This window comes from Chiroxiphia lanceolata, chromosome 2 (genome assembly GCF_009829145.1).
Source record: "Chiroxiphia lanceolata isolate bChiLan1 chromosome 2, bChiLan1.pri, whole genome shotgun sequence".
Lineage (NCBI taxonomy): Eukaryota > Metazoa > Chordata > Aves > Passeriformes > Pipridae > Chiroxiphia > Chiroxiphia lanceolata.
Window position 1 is genome coordinate 99,074,934 of NC_045638.1, and position 20,478 is coordinate 99,095,411.

Below are 20,478 nucleotides of genomic sequence, written 5' to 3' on the forward strand. Positions count from 1 at the left end.
CTTTACAATCATGACTAGGCACATGTTCCAAACAGAAATGAAAATCCTGTTTCTTTGGTATAGCTCTTTGATTTTTCATTACTTACACTTGATAAAGACTAGGTCTATAAAATAAGAAAAATAAATCAGAAGCTCATCCATACAGGATCATATGAAAGCTATTGAAATACTTTTCAAACTGCAGGCATGACAAGGTTCTTGGAAAGAGGCAGTATCTAGTACCAGATTTAACTCCTATAGCTAAAAGTCAGATTTCCAGCTATCAAGGTCTTTCTTCGGGTTTCAGTCACCATTGTAAAGTAAAGGACTAAAAGGAAAAGAAGCACTTTTTGCAAAAGGGAGAGATTCAGAAGGGACAAAACAATGTGTGTCAGGTCAGGATGCAACAAAGCTGATACTAGCCCTTGATTTGACAGATGGAATGAGAAGCCCATGCCTTGGATTTGCACAAGAGAAATCAAGATAAGTTGGTTTTCACTTGCAGATGAGAAATCAAAGTATATTTGTTTGCAGGAAGAGAGGGTGTCACCACCTGAAAGGAACCCAGAAAGTTTTTCTTTCTTCTCCTCATTGGTAAAATTTGGATGAGGGAACAAAGAAACCAAATGCCACTGTTTCCTAGCAAAAGTCCTTATTCAAGCAAACAAAGAAATACATTCATCAATTACAAAGGTGGTGCATAACACCAACTCATCATTGTTTCCAAATGCATAGCATAAGCAAAGCAAAAGCCTACTATTTTTCCCATAATTATTTTTTCTTACAAAAAATCAGCTACACTCTTCATTCAACATGTAATCCTAAAAAAATTCTAAAGAAATCAGCATTTTCTCTCCACATGTGAAATGAATGATTAGCCTAAACAACTAAAAGCATCAGAGTGCCTAATATCCATTGGTTTCTTCCAGTGTTCATCCATACTGCACATCTGACAGTTGTTTCAAAGAAAATCTGGATTGAATAACATGATTCAGATGTGAAGAGACTGACAATAAACAGCATTTTAGTACCACTCAGTCATAAAACAGCAAGCTTTAGTACTGCATGTCCACATTAGGAAAAATGAAACCGTTTCTTCCGAGAACAACATGCTGGGTGTTTGACCCATGTGCCTGCAATGAAAACCAGGGGAAATTTGTTTTCCTAATTTCCCTTGTTCCTTCAACATTTAAAATCAGTCATACATAATAAAGTATAACTACTAAAAAAATCCCAACTTTTATTTTAAAATCTTATAAAAATAATTTTGAATGGATTACCCATTTTTGTCATTTTTCATAAAACCATTTTATGATGCTGTTGTTCTTAAAGAACAATGCTAACACAAGAACTACAAACAAAGCCATAAAAGGCTTTTCTCAAAGATTACTAAGTGGATTGGATGGCCTATGATGAATGCAAAAGCCCTTCAGTGCAAGCATGTCAGGATGCTAACATAAGTGATAGGCCTACCCATGGCAAGGAGGCAACTACAAAGCTCTGGGAAGAAACACAAAACACAGTGACTTCTTCCACATTTTAAAAGGGCTTTCCTTATCTCCCTTCAAATCTCTACATGAAGAGTCTTTTAGTAGTTTCCATAACCACTAGTTCTTCTATAAAATGGATAAAAGAACAAACAGTGTAACTGGACTCACCACATTTCTCAAGTCTTCTAGGCTATGGTGGACAGATGAATTTATCCTGCTGTAAGAAAAAAAACTTCACAAATGCAAATATATACCACAACACACCACCAGCAGATGGTGATTAAAAAATGTGTATGAGGGAGGCTCGGGTGTGCTTAGTCATACAGTTCACAAGGAAAGACAGATTACTATGGATATGTTGCCACAATGATGCATAATTTCCAAAATTCAAAGCTGAAAATAGATTTCAGAATAGAATTTGAGCAGAGTTGTCAAAACCAGCAAGATATGGCCAAAAAAAAAAAAAAAGGCATGACTGTAAACTTGCCTTGTTTTTGTAACCTTTTTGTGCCTAATGGTTACAGATAGAGATGAGATACAGAACAAGGTGGCCACTGGTCTGACAATACGTCTACTTCTCAAAGCTCAGTAGAAGCCAGATATAAAGAAGCAATAGCCTTTCTTAGCCAGTCTATCCATGTTACTGATGGTATGATCTTTCTATTAATTATTTAATAGCAGTCCTTTTATTGTTAATGGATGTGGTTTATGCAAATTTTATCCACTACTGATACAGATTCATAAATTACTTTAAATTACAGTGCTGTAATTGGACAGTGTTGACACGAAACTTGAGTAGTGCAGGAATTTCCAGAGGCACGATGCCTGGAGCCAAAGCTTAATTTCAGCTCTGAAGCAGACTTCCTTTGCACCTTTAGGCTACTCATCATTTCCTCCCCTCTAAACCTGCCTCCCAGGATGGGGCTAGAGGTTTAATTAATGAATGTGAATCATCTTAGCACTGCCTCTTGAATTCCAGATAGAATCAATAATGAGCCACACTCTTCCACTACGCCTGTCAGAGGTAGTCTCGCAAAACACCAAACCAAAGCTGTGCTATTTTTAATCTCTGCCAACAAGTGCAGCAGTCTGCCTTTAAGTGTGCAGCCACTTTCATACAGCCTGCACTCTGACCTCTTGCATCGTGGCTTCCCTGCTAACCATGCTCAAGTCAGCAACCTAAGAGACAGCAGTCAGATGACAATCCACGTGTACCTGCCTTTGCAGCCCCCATGTGCCAAGCAGAGACCATCACTGGTTGTGAGCACGCATCCTCTGCCAGGAGTCACCTCTCCTCAGAGGATTATGTCTCCCTTTTCCCACACAAGCCACAGGGCAGGTCAACACTCCTCAAACAAACTGAGCTGCTTGCATGATCACTCCCTAATCATTTCCACCCAAGGCAGACTAGCACAGATGAGCTCCTTCAGCTTTTTTGGTTGAGCTTGCTTGTTCTGACCAGAACAGGCCAGAGAACAATTGCAGCTGCGAAACTGGGAATGAGGGGGTAGAAGAATATTGCAAGATATGCGTGGTAAATTCTTGTATGTGACCAGTACACCATTAATCAATGCCCAATGACTTGTTCAAATTATGCAGCTGCCAGATGTGCTCCTCTCTGTGTCTTCATGTCACTCATGAGACTCCCTGTGTACCAGATTTGATCACCTCCATCTCTCTGTTTAAGTACTTTTGTATGTTGTGATCCCAGTTGTTTTTGGCATCAGTATCAAGAAAATAATTTCAGGCACGTGCTATTGAAGAGACAGGTTTTTTATTTGACACTAAACAGCTTTACATTGTAGAGCAAAAGGAAAGGGAAGCTACTGGACATATTGTAACTGGAAAGTACCATTATTTTCCAGCTGGTAACCTCCTGACAATTCCAGAGGTATCACAGCAGGCATGTTCCTGTCCCACCTCCCTGTTCAATACTTCATGACAGTCATCATCACCCTCTTGTCTGGTCACTAGGACACCAGGATCACTTCAGCATATACTGCAGGCTGAGAAACCCGCAGAGTAATTTCAATCCCTATCTTCAGAGCTGTGAGACAGCTTGTGTGTGAACGTCCAGTTTTAATGACAAGACAAAGTGATGGAGAAGCTGTTATTATCACTCTCAGAGGCAAGCTGTTCCTCTAATTTCCAAGACCAGTTTCAGCAAGGAAGTGTTAGGAAAAGAGCTGCCAGAAAAAAATAATTAAACCTACATCAGCCATTTAATACACAAAAAAGAATTAAGCTCCTGTCAGTTTTAAGTTCCTCAAGGTCTGACTGCTTCTGTACCAAGTATATTGCCAGATCCATTAAAGAAAATGAGAACAAAACCAATGCACGTGCATGCATGTGCCCAGACACACATAGTGGATAATAATCACTTCACTCAGTTCTCAGGGCAAGATCCATTTCAACTATCTGCTAATTACCATGCTGGAAAGGATATTATATCCGGATTTTGTAATTGTTATTTAAAAAACCAAACAAACATGTATGTGTTGTTAACACATGACAAAACACGAGCATCTCAGACCTATCTGAAACCTACCACTTGCTTCATTTTATCAAAACAAGACAGGTGGCGTGCTCATCACCAAAAGCTGGCTGTCCTTACTGATATTATGTTACAATCAAGACATTACAGGCCCCTTGCTACTGACTGCAAACCAGAGACCAGAATGTTGAAAGAATTAATGCTTTCACTTTATTCTAACTGGTTAAATTTAGTTGCACTTGGCAACTTTGCCAGGTCAAAAAGGAGCAAATTAACTCAGACATCAAATCTTTCCACTATACATAGAAGTTGTTAGCAAACTCGCACATACTTTCCATCCATTTACGTTCACTGGCACCAAAGCACTGAGAGAGTATGAACTCCTTTCCCCTTTTCCCCCGAAGCGACATTCTCTGAAACCTTCATTACCTAAACTGAAAATAGTTACAGGACAACTAAAAGCAGTTACACATCTAATCCCAATATATTAATCAACAGCTGATTATATTAAAAATGGGATACTCATTGAGAATATCCTTACAAAAATCCCTAAGAAATCCCACGGCTTTTTATGATTCTTTTAAGCTGTAATCAATTTATAGCCTAGAAACTGACTTAACTGCTATGTAATCAAAGCTCCTCACGAAAAGTAAAGCTTTGCGATGACTCAATGTGCATTGTTCTCAACCTGCATGAGCCTGAAACACTGCAATCACTACCAAGAGCAGCTCACAGAATCTTCCCTCTAAAATCCACAGGAAGACATTTTCACCTTCCTCTCCTAATCAGAAATTCTCCTTATTGCTCTGTTAGAAAATGGGAGTCTGCCTTTCTCTGCCACAGCTACTGCCTTCCAAACACAATGCCCCTCTTTTGATATCTATAAGTAATTTGATATCTAATTTTGATATCTGACTGTGACACTTCCATGCCTTTATTTTTCTTCCCAGTTTGCTCCAGGATCCTAACCTAAAATAGTCTTGACACCTCCACAGAAAGATTCTCCCTGCCCTAAAATGCTTGGTCTCTTCTTAACATGTTGGATGAGATTGGCAGGAGAGACTATACTGTGATCTAACTTTCAGTTTTTCAGTCCTCCACACCCTGCTGTCCCTTTGTCCACAAGTCCAGATCAGGGATGCAGGCAGGAAGGGATGCTGCTCACTGCTGCAGAAGAGAGATCTCCTCTGTATGGAAATGCAGAAACCTTCCTGTGAAAAGCCTTCCTTTTGCATTTGGAACAGACTTTGGTTTAAATAAAGGCAAATTTTCCTATTCAAATGGGAAATGAGCAGAAAATCCAACACATATGAGTAAAAACTAATGTGCGTGAGTGTTCCCGTGCCTAGTGAATAATTATTACCTGCAGAAACAGGCAGTGCAGATCCTGCTCCTCTTTTTTTTTTTTTTGGGTGGTTTTTTTTTCCCTCTCCTTTTTTCTCCCCCTTTTTTCCTTTTCTTCAAGTATAGCATCAAAAGAAAACTAAGACCTCTTGGAGACATAAATGAAGCATTTGTGCTCTGGAACAGCATCAGCATCTGGACACCTGGCAAAACATAGTTTAATACCTATTGTACCTATTTCTCAACCCCCCTGAAAGCAAACATGAAGAGTCTTGCCTTTCTTCTTATTTACCAACAACAATTAAAGCCAAGAGCGTCCAGAAGTCCATTTCAATGGATTTTGTTCTGGTTACATTACAACAGATTGCTTTGATCCGGGGGAGGGAGGAAGAGAAGAGCAGAGAACATCTTAAGTTCACAAAGCTAAAAGCCAAGATGCACAAAACTGAAGCATTCCAAAGTTAAAAATAATCGTCTTTAAACTGCAAGAGCAGAGCTGTAATTTTGAGCAGTACAGCATGACATCATGGTTTATGTGGGGCCAGCTCAATAAATCAAACTGTGCCTAATTAGAGATCATACTGCAAATCTACATTATTTAGATGAATAATTAAAACAGGACAGTCCATAACACAAGCCAGATATGTTTACTAAAATACATTTTTTTCAAACTTTTATGTTCACTACTGCTTACAACCCTTTCATATTTAGTAAATTATAGACCCCTCAGCTTTTATTTTAGGCTGACTTCACTTTCAAGGAATTCTTCAATTAACTTTACATTGCTTCAAGCTCTTCATCCAATGAGAAAACAATCTGTGGTTTCTTACTTCTTCCAGTGCCAATGGCTGCCCTCCACGTTTGACTTGCAGACTTACTGTCTTTTAGAGCCAGGGTCTGTTTGCCTAAAATCAGCCTAGTTGTCATAGTATTTTGACAAGTTCTCTGTAAAAGGAGAACAAACCTTTGTGGTGGTTAAACTGCTATGAATAATGAAGGTTGTTCTCACAACCTCAACAGATAAGTGCCAAAATTAAGGAACATTCAGCAATAAGCCCAGAGCTGAAAGCCCTGACTACCTCAGTTGCCCTTCTTTCCCACCTACTCCAATTTTTCCCATTTTGACTTTTCTCAGTTGTTTTTCTAAAATGTGTGCTTTTTCTCAAATCTAAAAGCTATGACATGCTCAAACATTTACAGCCTAAAAAAACCCCAGTGCTATCAAACATTGCTATCTGTAGATGGTCAGGACGCCTCTGGAATTGTTGGAAATGCTGTGGAGACTTTGACTATCAGTTACTGTGTAGATTACATTAAATCAAGAGCCAAAGAGTTTAATAAAAAGCATGAGGTGAACAAAAGGGACATGATTCATTTCTTAACTGCACATTTTTCCTCCTGGAGCTTGAGAGATTTGCAAATAATTTTTTAATAACAGATTAGAAAACTGGAGAGAGTTGGCAGCTCTCCTTTTTCCCTTCTGACATTTGATTTGGTAAATGGACCAACATACAGAGCATTAGAAGAATTGTAAAGGCAATGACTGAGAAGCAAAACATTTAAAATTCTCAACAAAAAAAGACTATACAAAAATGAGAGATATGTCTATTAATGTAGTATTATGTTGTGCAAATAGTTTTATAATACAGAACATTAACCAAGCACAAAAGAAAGCATCATTCACTTCTTAATACACAGATTTTTAGATTAAAAAATCCAGAGGGTTTTAAAGGAATCAAAGTGCATGAAATATTATATGCACTGCACACAGTAGTATTTATAAAGCTATGACAAATGAATCTCCTTCAACCACAGTCACCATGATCAGCATATCCTTAAAAAGAAAGGTACCTTTCAGACTTCCATTTGAATTCTTTGTTACGATAAATATGCATCAAACTTGTAATTTTTTTTTTAATTTAAGACTGTCTTTGTGGACAGAAATATTATGACTGACCTCTGTTAACTGCAAGCATTCAGAGCCATAGTCATTCCAATTCTCTTACATTCTCAAGCGCAGCAACAGAGTTCTCAGAAATAAAAAAAGAAACCCTGTAACTATTTGGACGTACTTCTGAAAGCAACAGTGAAAACTAAGAAAGGAGCCTTCCCAAAGAAGTATCTATTTTTTGCAATGTGTACTTTTAAAGCACAATGCTTACAGAATGAAATACTTCAGTTCTCTTGTGTAAACTTGTACAGATTGTTTGCTATTGATCTTTTGAGTCATGTTTTGGCAGTAAACTGGTATCCTTGTAGAAAATATAAGTACTGCAGAACAAGTGATGTAATCTACATCTATATTTAATTAATTTCTTCCTTTTTTGCAGTTAAATTTATATTTCAAAATAAATAATCTGAACTCCATACTTCAATTTCTTCCCCCGATTATGAGCTTTGTGATCATGAAAAACTTCAGGGGAGACAGCTTGTTTGTAGGATCATGGCTCCCTTAAGTCAAAGGACAGAACTCAGATGAAAGAAAGTAGTGTTTCTATCTGTATGCAAGATGTAGGACTATTAACTATTTTCTTAACGGAATGACAGAAAGTGACTCTTTAAAACCAGTGCAAAAACTGATCTCAAGGAAGTGAAATCTAGTTTTTTCACACCGGATTTTTCTTTCCTCCTTGCCCCCAAGCTGCTTGTCTATTCAGAAAGCAAAACAGAAAATGGCACTGCAGCAAGGCTATCCATATGGCCCAGGCATGTGCTGTGTGTGCAGTACATACACATACACTGCATGCTGATGTGGCACAGAGCAAGTGCCACAATTTCCAGGTTTCTGGTCCTTTGTGGAGTACATAGCATGGTAGTTTGGAAAGAAGTGGACAGAGCATATGGAGGCAGGCAGCTGACAGAGTGAAACTAATGCAGTGCTCTTGACTGGTAATTAGAGCTTTGCTCAGCCTCCAACTCTCAAATATGGTAATTCTTTAACCAACAAAAGAGACTGCTAGGAAAGGACAACAGTGAGTGAAAGTACATAAGCAAGAGCATGTGCAAGAGATGGAACACGAGTGCTTTCCCCCTTTCCTCCTCTCAGGTTTCTCCCATCAACTGAGAACCACTACCCAAAGGCTTGAATCTCTTCTAAATCTGGGTACTCTAAAAATAAGAACATGGTCAAGACCAATATATAGAGAACAAATATAGGAATCCCACCTTTTACATTTTAGATTAATGTTTTCTTATCTCTCTGAAGCAGTGACTGATGCCAGCTTTTTCATACCTTTGCCTCGCTCTTCATGCACCAACCAGTGTCAGTCTCTGTCTATCCTAATCTCCTTGCCACACTGCTTTCCACCTCCTCTTCAATTGCCACCTGGGATCCAGTTACATGGGAAGCAGTAAAGATGAGGACAAGCACCATGCACCCACTTCTGGGTAACTACAAGCTTTGTCTTGTGAAATAAAGCAACTCTCCAAACTTCATTTGAGAACATCACTAACGGCCCTTCAGATAGAATGGCAAGGAAAGAGCATATTTAAGACTTGAGAAGAATTAAAATCAACACAACTTGCAGGGATTTTATTAGAGGCTGAAACTCACATAAAATGTTTCAGTAATAAGCGAGAGATTTTTGCCTTACATTACACAAAGGATTAGACTAGAGGACTACAGAGGGTCCTTCTGACTAAGCTGTGACAATACAGATGCCAGAGAATTCTAAAGATCAGAATTATTTCCCAGTATAAATTACACTATTTCATGTTTTAGTTTTGGTCTTCTAAAAACAGACAAACCCCAAAGGAATATTATGCACACAGCAGCCCAGAGTCTGACTTTAGATACTGTCCAAATGACATACTACTTTGACCAAGAAGATAGCAATACCTCTGTTTCCATTAATTCTCTACTAAGAATCACAGGATTCAAATTGTTGATTCCCAGCATTACCTCATGCCCTGGCCTCTCACTGATTAATTAAAACTGTACACGTATAGGAAAAAGAACAAAAAAGCAGAACTGGAGTCCTGTGAACCAGCGTGTCCCTGATAAAAGAAACGGGCTGCTGTTCTCAAGTCCTTTCCATAGGTTGATTGTGAATTGTAACCAGACAAGATCTCCTTTTTCAAGCTTCCAGTAACTGGCAAACATGTCTACTGCACAGGAAGTCATATTTATAGTTGCATTACTCCCCACAATATACCAATTCTCTTATAATCGGCAGTAGTTTATAGGCCTGCTAAATGAAAGATCTTTTCCCTTGAGGTTGCAGCCTTTCAATGGGAAGCTTCCAAGTCTACAGTTCATACGGGTATGGAAGGAAAAAACACATGACAGTACAGCCCCCACTTCATTATTACACAGTAAAGACATATCAGGCTTTTTTTTTTCTTTTTTTTTGAAAAAAAAAAAAAAAAAAGAACTCTAGAATACTGGTATTGCAACTTGTGTTAATTACTCAGTTGAATCATCATTTAATTTACAATGTGTGTTCAACTTACCTACTTTTTACTATCTAGCTTTAAATTCTTCTTGGGTATAGACAGATGAAGAACTTATACTACATAAGCTTCATTACATGCTTGGGCAGGGCCTGTGAGCATGCAGATATTCCACAAGAAATCCAAAGCAGCATATCGCTTCATTAAAGGGAAATATATTTCAAACTTCTCCAAACTACTGCAGGCGACAGTTAATAACTTGCTTGTGCATTTTTACAATCATTCTGCATGCAGAAAATTATTAAGAAAACTTGAAATTTTCAAACTCTCTTCCAGCAACCATATCAGAGTATTTAAAAGGGCACAGCACTAACTTTGGCCAAGGATTCCCCCTCCTCTCTTAAATATAGAGAAAAAGAATATAATTTTTTTAAAGGAACGTAGATTAATACTTTACCAAAGGAGACATTCTTCAAAAGCCAAAAATCACCACAAAAGTCATTCTTACCTAAAATTGGAAGAAAAGAGACAGAAGAAAGTAAGAATGATTAAGAATCATCCCTTGGAGCATTGCACCTTCAAAATAACAAGCATTCCTCAACAATATTTTACAGATATCATGACAGTTGTGGAACAAATCTAAAGAAAACAAGTTACACCAGAACAGGAAATTGCAATTTCTTTGAAACAATAATTAACCTTAGCAAGGAAACCACTACTAATATAAACAAACAAGTAATACAGGAAACTGTTTTACCACAGGGAAACCTGTCTTAAAGCAGGGGAACATGGGAATATAAAAAGTTCTTCAGAAGTGATGGGTCTCTACAGAAAATTGAAGCAATTCTGTAGCAAGGATCACGCTTCTAATAGGTCATCTTCAAGGTTTCAAAGAGGAGGCTGGACCACAGAAATTCAGGAACTTTTAAATACAGGACTCAAATTTAAACTGAGTCTAATCTCATACTGCTGTCACTTACACATAGTCAGGAGGAGTTTGAAGGATATTTATCAGGCTAAATTGCTTTCATAATCATAGCTTTCATCACTGTTATTTATAAATAACTACAGTTACAGTAAGCACAAGCATCATGCTGATTATTTCATTATATTAAATGGGAATCAGAAATGAGAAAAGATGAAAAAGCTTGAATTTCTTTCATCATAAGATGACAATTCCAAAATTTTGCATGACAAACAAACATGCATGCAAAATTGAAAGCAGGTCTAATGTTTAGAATTCAAAATACTTTTCACGTAAAAACTCATTCTCAAATCTGAAGTATTTTTTACTTTTTACTTTTACCGTTTGCAATTCTTAAACAGTTGCAAGTGAGCAGCAGTCCTCCTGTATTTACTCCACTGGGAGAAAAGAAGTTCACAGTGGTGTAAGAAAGTTGTAACTAAAATAAATACTAAAAAACAGAAACAATTTTATTTCAGATGTTAAGACAGCTATCTGCAAGAACAGCATTTCAGACTGTCCTTATTTGTTCTTGTTTATTATACTGATGCCCTTTGTGGCTTCTTGTATTTTAGCAACTGGAACATACACAGTAAAGCTAGCAACACAACACAAGTTTAGCAAAGGCAGCCATAACTGGATTTAAAAAAACTACCACAAAAAAGAGCAAGTAGCTTTACAAACAGTGGAACCAATGTGGTTTGGCATCCCATGAATTTGTGTCCTGTGGGGATTTGAAAAAACTAAAGTCCAAAAGCTCATAGCAAAATCTCTCTCTCCTACCTCGGAAGTCATTTGAATGAAATTTGTTGAAACTTATTATCATCAAAATCTGTTCCTCAGCTGGTCCATCCCCACCACCGGGAATGACTTTCAGAGCAGCAGGTAAAAGTTCTTCTTCCCTAGAATAATAGGCCAATGACAGAAGTACCAGATCCAGTAGTTCCATTTTTATGAAGTGGTACTTAACATGAACTTTCCTGATGTCTGAATCAGTTTCTGAATATCACAGCAGTGTTAACTTTTGTGACTTCTTGTTATCTTTTAAACACATTTAGGAGAATCACTACAAAAGAAAAACATTTATACAATGCTAAAATAGATCCACCGTCACCAAATTCCAATATTTACCCATAAGAAGATTTTAGTAAATTCAGAAATGGAAAATATTTGAGACACCATACCAGTGTCTCATCACCCTCACAAAGTGAGATTTTTCCTATCTCTCCTAAAGGGATTTGGGAAATGGAAATTTCCAAAGCTAGACAAATGGCAGAAAATAACATGTACAAATTAAGAATGCCACAGAGTTGCACTCAGGAAGTTGAAGAGGTTATCTCTGGAAACACCTTCTCAAATGGAAAAATGGTGGCAGCAGCAATTATGGGAGATGAGGGAAAGTCAGGCCTATCTAGAGACAAGACAAACAAACCCACCAATTCCCAGGAGAACACTCAGACCAAGAATGAAGGAAGATCTCTGTTGGTTAAGTTACTCGCTTTTCACATGCTGTTAAACCAAACAGAAATAGGGCATTCAGAAACCCTCTGAATTACCCTGTAACTGTTTACCTACTTGAGCTCACACCAAGGGCTCCAGGGTAGCTGAGCAGTGAGCAAGGAATGTCAAAGAGCAACAACACTGCAAGGAGCTGGTTTACTGCAAGGGGCTGTTTTAGCCATCAGGGAACCAGGAACAAAGGCTTAGCTTCTGAGAAAGACCTAGAAGAGGTAGAGTCTCAAAAGAAACACAAGAAATCTCATCACAAAGGCGTTGTCTGGGCCCTCCTCAAAAGCCAGAGGGAGCCAAAAGAAAGGCTCCAGGCACAGACCTTTGCACAGCTGTTCCACTGCACCACAAGCATGAACCATCTCTCTTTGACACGTGATACCTTCCCAGCACAAACTCTGAGCATCATGCCTACCCTGAGATCACAATTTTCTTCAATTCCACTTGTTCTGTTCGGAGGTTTTAGATCTGGTTTGGTTTGGGGTTTTTTAATTTGGGGGGGGGGGGAGGGGGCGTTGGCTTTTTTTCTTATTGTTTGGGGATTTTTTGAGGTTTTTGGTTTGGGTTTTTTTAACACTTAGATTCCCCATATCCTTCTGGCAACTTGTAATGAGAGACTGCTCAACTGATGAATGGATTACAGCAACATGCAAACTCTGAAAGCAGATTTGAAAAAGCATTTCTGTGTGCTCTCCCTGGAAGATAAGATGCCAACACCAAACTGAAAGAGTTTGCTGCAGGCTTCCTATGGCCCTGGTATAACTAATGTACCAGCAAAGGTCAGAGGAAGAAAGGCATACACAGCAAAAGTGAAATGCTAAATCTTCACTGTTCTGGAGACTTCATAGGGCTTTTTCTGAATAGCTAAGAATCTAATGTTGGCCTTTTGCATCCCCCTATATCTTTGGTGAAATACAAGATAAAAACTACTGAAGTACCAAGATGACCCTACAAAGCATTTGAGAAAGCTACCTATCTGCACACAGAAACACATGGTGACCTGTAGTATTATCAGACAAGCTGTCTGAAGCTCAAGAACACACCAGAAATGCCAACCAAAGAAAAGCATGTGCAAAAGTCAAACTACTCCTTAGTTAATCTAGATTTAAGCAGCCCAATAAATAAGACTACGAACTATAGTTCTGGTCATTTAACCCACTTAGTTCTTTTGGCTTGGTACACTTGTTATCTGGCCACCTGAGCCAGGACACTGCTGCCAAAATCTGTTTCCTGCCTTTCAGGCCCTTCCTCAATCAGAGCTTCCTCTGAATTTTTGAGTTCGACTGAGCCAAGGAGCCAGACAGAGCTCGCTCTCTCCCCGCAGGGCTGTTTGTCACTATGTGCAGCAAGAGGCAACTATAACTTAATGAACTTGAGGGTGGGCCATGTCCTGCTTTCATAAAACTGCAGGAGAAGTGAAGGTACAAGTTTTACGGAACAGTTTCTTTTTTCATTTCTACTTCATTCAGTGTCTTTCAATTTTGAGAAAAAACTTTTAAGCTGTGTTTATTTTCTAGTTGAAAGTGGAAAAGAAGAGGGCTTTAGACAAAAAGCAAAAAATCAGTTCTACAGCCAAGGCACTGGCTATTTAGCCAGAAGAAAACAAAAGCCAGAAATACCATTTCACCGCTCAAACTGAAAGACAGATTCTAGAAACACAGCTTACATAAAGGCACGTGTCAAACAATATGCTTATTTTTTGCCTAAACACTGACTCACCGAATAAAATCTATGTTACTCTTTTATATAAACAGTTCCTTTAAAAGCAGTAAAATTAAATACAGACAACATTAAGCTGAACATGAACTTTTGCCATCCTCATTCAGGCATCTGTGTAATTATAATCATTAACTCCATTAGCATGTGTTCCACACTGAGAACTCTTGAGTTTTTTAATGATATGTTTCCATTAAGAATTTACTCATCTAGTGCATCTTTTCAGATTTAAAGATCATAGGATAAGTTTTCTTTAAGATATGTTTCCAAAATGCAGTCAGAAACTGTATATAAAATTTTATCTCAGGCATCAGTATGGCCTTTATTAGAAGTAGCTGAGCCTTACAGAACTAAGGGTTTGTTTTTTTTCTGGCTAATTATTCACTTTGACCATTCTTTTCTCTTAAGGCAAAGTTATTTCCAAGAAATGCCACTTATCTAAGTATCAAGGTTGTTTATATTCTACACAAATGTTACGCTCTCAAGCTTTCGTTTTTCAAAATGTCAAAAAGTAAAGGGGATGATGCTGTGCTTGTAAAAACATTCTTTATTAACAGAATGAGTCTCATGGCATTTTAGGTTTCCCACAAGACATTTTTCTGTCTATCATTTTGGAACTTTTTCCCACACATCATGTTCCTGATATAGGGTTTGGCAGGTTGTGAGATGTGAGCTGGCTGGAAAACTATAGCTTGCTTTCAGCATGCTCTTGTACAGTTAAACATTAAGCACTTTTTGCACAAGATAATTCAGACTGAGCAGCTCACACAAAGACGACAGTTTCAGCTGAGGAAACCTGAAGAATGCCAAAGACTTTGTGACCGTTCTACAGAGAAAACAAAAGAATCTTGAAAAAATAATCAGCATTACTTGCAAATTCTACACTGACTTCATTCTAGTCTCCTAAGATAGACTCAAGGGAGTGACAGCTAAAGGACACACATACACAACTGAGAGCAATGCTGTCTTCAGGTACAAAAGAGGCCCAATCAGCCAGCCCTCAATAAAGAGAATGACCAAGACTTAAAAGTATATCAGAGAACACGCTCATGATTTCTTGATCAGTAAGTTCAATTTCCCAAGTATTTCATTAAGGCATCAATAGGTGAATCAGATTTGATGGGAATCATTGTACCTGCAGCCCAAGGAAGTTTCAAAAGCTGGAGACAGCATCACAAATTGGCTGTTTGCATTTTGTAAGCTTTGATCTGTACAAATACACAAGAAGAAACAGGAGACTTTACTGACAGACAGCAACTGACTCATGGTCCTGTTGCAAAGCTTACTAATGTCATAACACTATCACTGCTAAACCCATGGATGTGAAAAAGACTTTAGTTGATAAGAATCAGAATTAATATAAGAAGGGAGAAAGTTTCTAAAGCTGTCTGGATCACAGATATCTAATGGCACTTTTCATTTAGCCTTATGGTCAGCTATCTGCAAAAAGTGTATTTAATGCTTCATAAACATGGACTTTAAAACAAAAGTGCTTCTAATCAGATTTGGCAGGAAAGGGAGAAATGCATACATAGAATGAGGTAAGTGTGATCTTGCCCAGCTGAAGAACAGGGAATGGCAGGGCTTCAGGCCATGACTCACACAGACACTAAACAGTAGAGAGCTACAGATAATTCTCAGGTAAACTTTGCATGAGCCACTACGTCATCCTTCTCTACCCTTCCTGCATTAATCATGTCATTAGTAACCTGACGCAGCCCGAGAAGAATGTCTGATTTACAGGGAGCAGAGCAACACTAGCAGAACAAACACTTTGGCAGGTCAAAAAAGGAAAGCCCAACCTAAACTTCATTTCAGTTTGAACCACACCCTAAAAGAACATGGAAACTAGAAAAAGAAAATCCAAAAAAAGATATCTTCCCACCGTGAGATTGTATGCTTCATTCAAAGTTCCTGATGAACCAGTTACTTAGAGTACAAATATGAAGGATTTGCAAAAGTGCATGGATAAAAAACCAGCCCAAACACGTACCTAAACAAAGCAAAGAAGGAAAAAACCCCCTCAAGCTCTCTTTTGAAGTTTTCACCACAGTTACGTAATTTCCATGTTAGTCTAGATGTTTTTAAACATCTTTCATAGTGTAGAGTTGTGAATCAATTGTACAATGAGTACAAAGTGTACTGTTAGGATTCATGTCTCAGCCAGGTATCTTGGCTGATCCACTAAATATAGGAAGGACAAGGGGAAACACTGGGGCAAGAGAAAATCTGAAAATTTCAGAATTTCTTTTTTAAATTATTACTCATTCTGAATTGATAGCAGTCGCTTCAGTAAATGTGGCTATAATTTAGAATATTGTATATGGTTATTTCACCTTAAACGATCATTTGAAGGAAGGGCAGATCACTTCCATTCACTTTAAGCAAATAAAACCCCCTGCAGATTAAAAGCAGAATTAAATTATGCTCAGTTTCTTGAAACAAAGAAAATTATCACCCAAAATATGCAAGGGGTAGTAGCAGGTAGTATTAGCAGCAGCTGTGTTATTAAGTCCCCCAAAGCCATTTCATAGTAGCAATTCTCAGAAGATCATCCACAGAAAATGGCAAACCCACTGCTTATGGGGTTTTGTACAGGTTCTTGTGGCTTCATCTGCTTCTAATTTTTCCCAAGTGGGCTGTCTATTTTCTTTTTCTCTTTCCTTCTCATAGAACACTCCCTTTTCCCTCACTTTCCTCTCATTTTATCTTAGTATCAATCCTGTGAACTGTCAAACTGATTTTTTAGCTTCACGACTTTAAACCACAGGATTGCAGGTCTACTTTCAGTCTTAAAGCAAAGCTCTAGAAATTGAAGCCTCCTTTGTCTTTGACCCACTACAATGGCTGCACGTGAGCTACTAATAACTGAAGTGACACATTTAGATAAAAACATCTGATCATTTTGTTCTTAATCATTAATAATGGCATCCTTTTCTCAATATTAAAAGTAACATACAAAAATAGGACCAACTGTATACCTACAATGTTAAGACAATGTATCAAAATAACAAAGAATGCAAAGAAGCAAGGAAAATGCATTTATCTTCTGACACCAGTTTGGAACATATCTCCATCGTGCCATGACAGTAGGCCTAAATCTCTCCTTAAAATTGAATCAAGATGTTTTGAATGTTTGCTCAACTTATGTAAATGACATGTCCCTTTTCTGGCTTCTTGCTCTAAAGTCAACATTGACTTGAGAGAAGCAAAAGGCTGTTTTGTCCCTGATAGTTGTTCGATGTCATATGTAGAAAAACACTAATAACCCCATATCTCAAATAGGCAGTAATCTGCCTTAAAACTATTCCCTTTCTCATCAGTTTTTTTGAAGGTCAGCTAAAGAGTATGTGGGCAACAGTGAAAAATCTCTCAGAAGAATGCCTACATCGATAAACAGGGTTTGCCAGAAAACAGGAGGTTGGTAAGAGAGATCTGTTAGCACTTCATTCAGCAAAGGTGTTAAGGACAGTTTAACAATTTCGTTTTATTTTGGGAGGAGTGGGGGTGTCTGGCTTGTCTTTTTTAATTTAAGACCTGAAACCAAAGAAGAGATTTAGAGATACAATGCCAACAGATTAATGAATATTCTATAGTGTATGTGAACACCCTGGGGAAAACCTGCACTGAGATAAACAACAGATTCCATCTTCCCCTGCCCTGAGGAGTATAAACCAGGCTCACAGTTCACACCTGATCTAATGGTGGCTTTCAAAACAAATACATTTCATACATATCTAGCAAATATCCTCTTTCCACTCTGGACCCAAAATTGGAAAAAAGGCCTCTTCCTTGACAAAGACTTCAAGGGTATCTTTCAAATCTGCCAATAGCTTGCATTACACAGTACATCTAAAAATTTTAAACTGACCTTTGTCCCCTCTGAGAAAACTGTCTGCTCCAAATGGCCCACATACACACAGCAGAAAGCCAAGAAACTCTTTCAAATGTACGAGGTATCTGTCACATGGGGTGAGCCTGTGTGTGCCTCTAACACATACTAAAGGGTGACAAGAGCTTTCCACAGTTTTGAGGACACATCTGGGTCCTTAGAGGCCTTTCCTATATCTTCCTTTGTGCCACTGCCTCCTTCCATGTCCACATCTAAAAAAAGGTCTCAAAAATTAACTCATGCCTTGGAAGTAACATGCAAATGGACTTTGTCAGTACAGGCTGTAGAAAGGAAGGAGGAGGGACACTCACAGCCCTCTCAGCCTGCACACCTACTGTAGTGAGAGTCCTCTCCCAGGAAGCTGCAGTTTCCCCAAAGGAACATGCAATGGAGTTTGCATGTCTGTTATATGCCCCATGCAAATGCACAGAGTTTTCTGGTGGTGGGAACTGAATTTGATACCTTCTTGCCAACTTAAAAATCCATGCCTAGTAAAGGAAAACAAAATCAAAGACACAAAACAGACAATGGCTGCAGAGACACCAGAAAAATGTAATGACTGTAACAAAAGGCAAGAGCAAGAGTGTGTACACAAGGGTGTATTAATGAGTCAAAAACCAGGTTGAAATGACTCAGAGGCAGAATCAAATCCTAGCAAACCTCCTTCAGAGACTGCAGGCCTTCATGCAGTTTGTATTCAAGTTCTCTTGGGATCATTAAAAAGAAGGCTCTATCTGGTCTTTCACCTCTGAGTCAGAAGGGCATCTTACCAAAACAGGTATCCCCTTTTAGCAGAGCAGAAACAGGCTCAGAAGCATCAAACTGTACCCTCTGAAAGAAGGGCAGCAAGTCAGAGCAGAGCACAAACAACTCCTACCAAACTGCCACTGGTGCAATGCACACAGTTTTCTTAAAGTGATTGTAAGACTTTGGTAAGAAAATGCTGGTCAAGAGAGTTTATACAACTACTGCTCAAAGAGCACATCCACAGGCAATAAAGGTGGAGAGAGGCAACAGCACTGGAGTGACTTAGGCATTTTATCCCATTCATTCAAGGGAAGGCATCTCTAACTATGCTAAACTACAGCATTCCTCTTTCAAAATACTGCCTGCCTTTGGAACCAGGACTTTCATGCACCCCATATACTTGAATTTTTCTGCTTTTTTATTAATGCATATGTAGGCATCATTCCAAGTATGCAAGAGAGAGTAGTACATTGTGATTTTGAGTATTTCTACATTCACAAAATTGATACCTTTAACCCATCCATGCCAGGCCTTATCTCAATTATCAGCCTTAAAGAGCTCAGTAACACAAAGGTTAAAACATGAATTGAACAAAAATCTCAGTTCCTTGGATTTAAAAAACCCCACCAAATCAATCCTGAAGTCCTACTCTTTTCACTAAAAAATTCACAGATTTTCAAACAGAGCTCTCTAAGCAGTAAGGCATCATGTTCCTTGATGTTCCTTGTGCACCACGGAAGAGCCCTTGAAGGGGACAGTCATAACAGCCTAGTTTTAGTTTCTTTCAGAATACCAAGACAAGTGCCAAATTCCTCCATACATTTGATGGAGAGGTATTTTAGCTGGATGCATAAAGATGAAGGAGAAAGGCCAGAATACACTGAGATCAAAAAGGGACAGTCACAGAACTGGCAGAAATTATGAACTGAACAGAAAAGAAACCCACGACATTTTGGGCATGGGTGAGACATGGAACAGACCTCTCCACAGTTGCCAGAAAAGCAACAGAAAGCCCCAAAATTAAACTTGCTGCAAATCAGTACTCAGGGAGTGATTCAAAATAGTAAAGCACTATTTGGTTCTTAAAAAAAGTACCATGACAATGTGTCAAAAAGTGTTACACTATCTTAGTATGACTTCAGTATTTGTGAAAGCTATGTAGAATGACTTTCAGATATATGTAAAAGCTATGTAAAAAGCTTCCTTTCACTCAGCATGGGGGGCTTGGAAGGCTGAATTCTAGCAAGAAATCCCCAAGAGCCCGCCCTCATTTCCTTGAGGATTTAACATATTGGACAAGTCACTGAGGTCTTGACAGGTGCACCAAATTCACATCTGGTATTTTCTTACTACCTCTTTCTCTGACTAAAGACAAGAAAGGACCCGAAAGCATCTTATTGTGCTATATTGAAAATCAGGAAAATAATTTTTTTCCCTTCTTTTGAAGCAGAAGCAGATTATTTCCTTATGTACATCCTGTTATACTGGTCAAAATCAACCCAATATACTGTGAAGAAAAAAAAAATCCCTTAAATAACACATTTTTAACATCATTATTGTAAGAAAACAAGTTAATTAAATGCCTCATGATAAATCTCCTTGAAAAGCCAAGGAGACAGATTGATGGATCAACATACTTTCCCATATCTTGGATTGCTGGATGATTTCATAAGGTGAATGTTTACACTGCATTTTACAGAATTTTTTTTTTGTTTTAACCAACAGTTAGTAAAACAGGATTCTGGTTTAATCTCCCTCCCGTGTCTGAGTTGGTAACTGTCCGGTAATTAGATAAAGATTCTCAAATGGTTAGCCCTTTTTGACTTCAGACACTGAATTCCATGCTTCACTGTCAAGAATTTGGAACTTAAAGAAGAAAGCCACTACAGATCCAAAATTTGGTGCCTGTAACTTTAAAACACAAAGACAAGTAAAATATAAATGACCATGC

General features: G+C 38.3%; 2 protein-coding genes across 8 annotated transcripts in view; one reads left to right on the forward strand and one right to left on the reverse strand.

The window, feature by feature from the left end:
- CMSS1 (cms1 ribosomal small subunit homolog) overlaps window positions 1–20,478 on the reverse strand; it is a 222,359-nt gene that overhangs the window by 101,003 nt on the left and 100,878 nt on the right. For 2 of the 6 annotated variants that reach the window (XM_032678560.1, XM_032678561.1), the window contains exon 2: window positions 10,157–10,207. The exons of 3 other annotated variants lie outside the window; for them this stretch is intronic. In XM_032678560.1, the coding sequence (XP_032534451.1) occupies window positions 10,157–10,207 (51 nt within the window). Of the gene's footprint in view, window positions 1–10,156; window positions 10,208–10,467; window positions 10,518–20,478 lie in introns of those variants that run through there. One more of the 6 variants, XM_032678566.1, reaches the window with a different exon arrangement.
- The window catches only part of FILIP1L (filamin A interacting protein 1 like), a 186,382-nt gene that overhangs the window by 68,155 nt on the left and 97,749 nt on the right, over window positions 1–20,478 (forward strand). Inside the window, exon 1 of one of the 2 annotated variants that reach the window (XM_032678552.1) lies at window positions 13,577–13,593. The exons of the other annotated variant lie outside the window; for it this stretch is intronic. The gene's annotated coding sequence lies outside the window, so the exon portion shown is untranslated. Of the gene's footprint in view, window positions 1–13,576; window positions 13,594–20,478 lie in introns of those variants that run through there. 2 annotated transcript variants of the gene reach the window in all.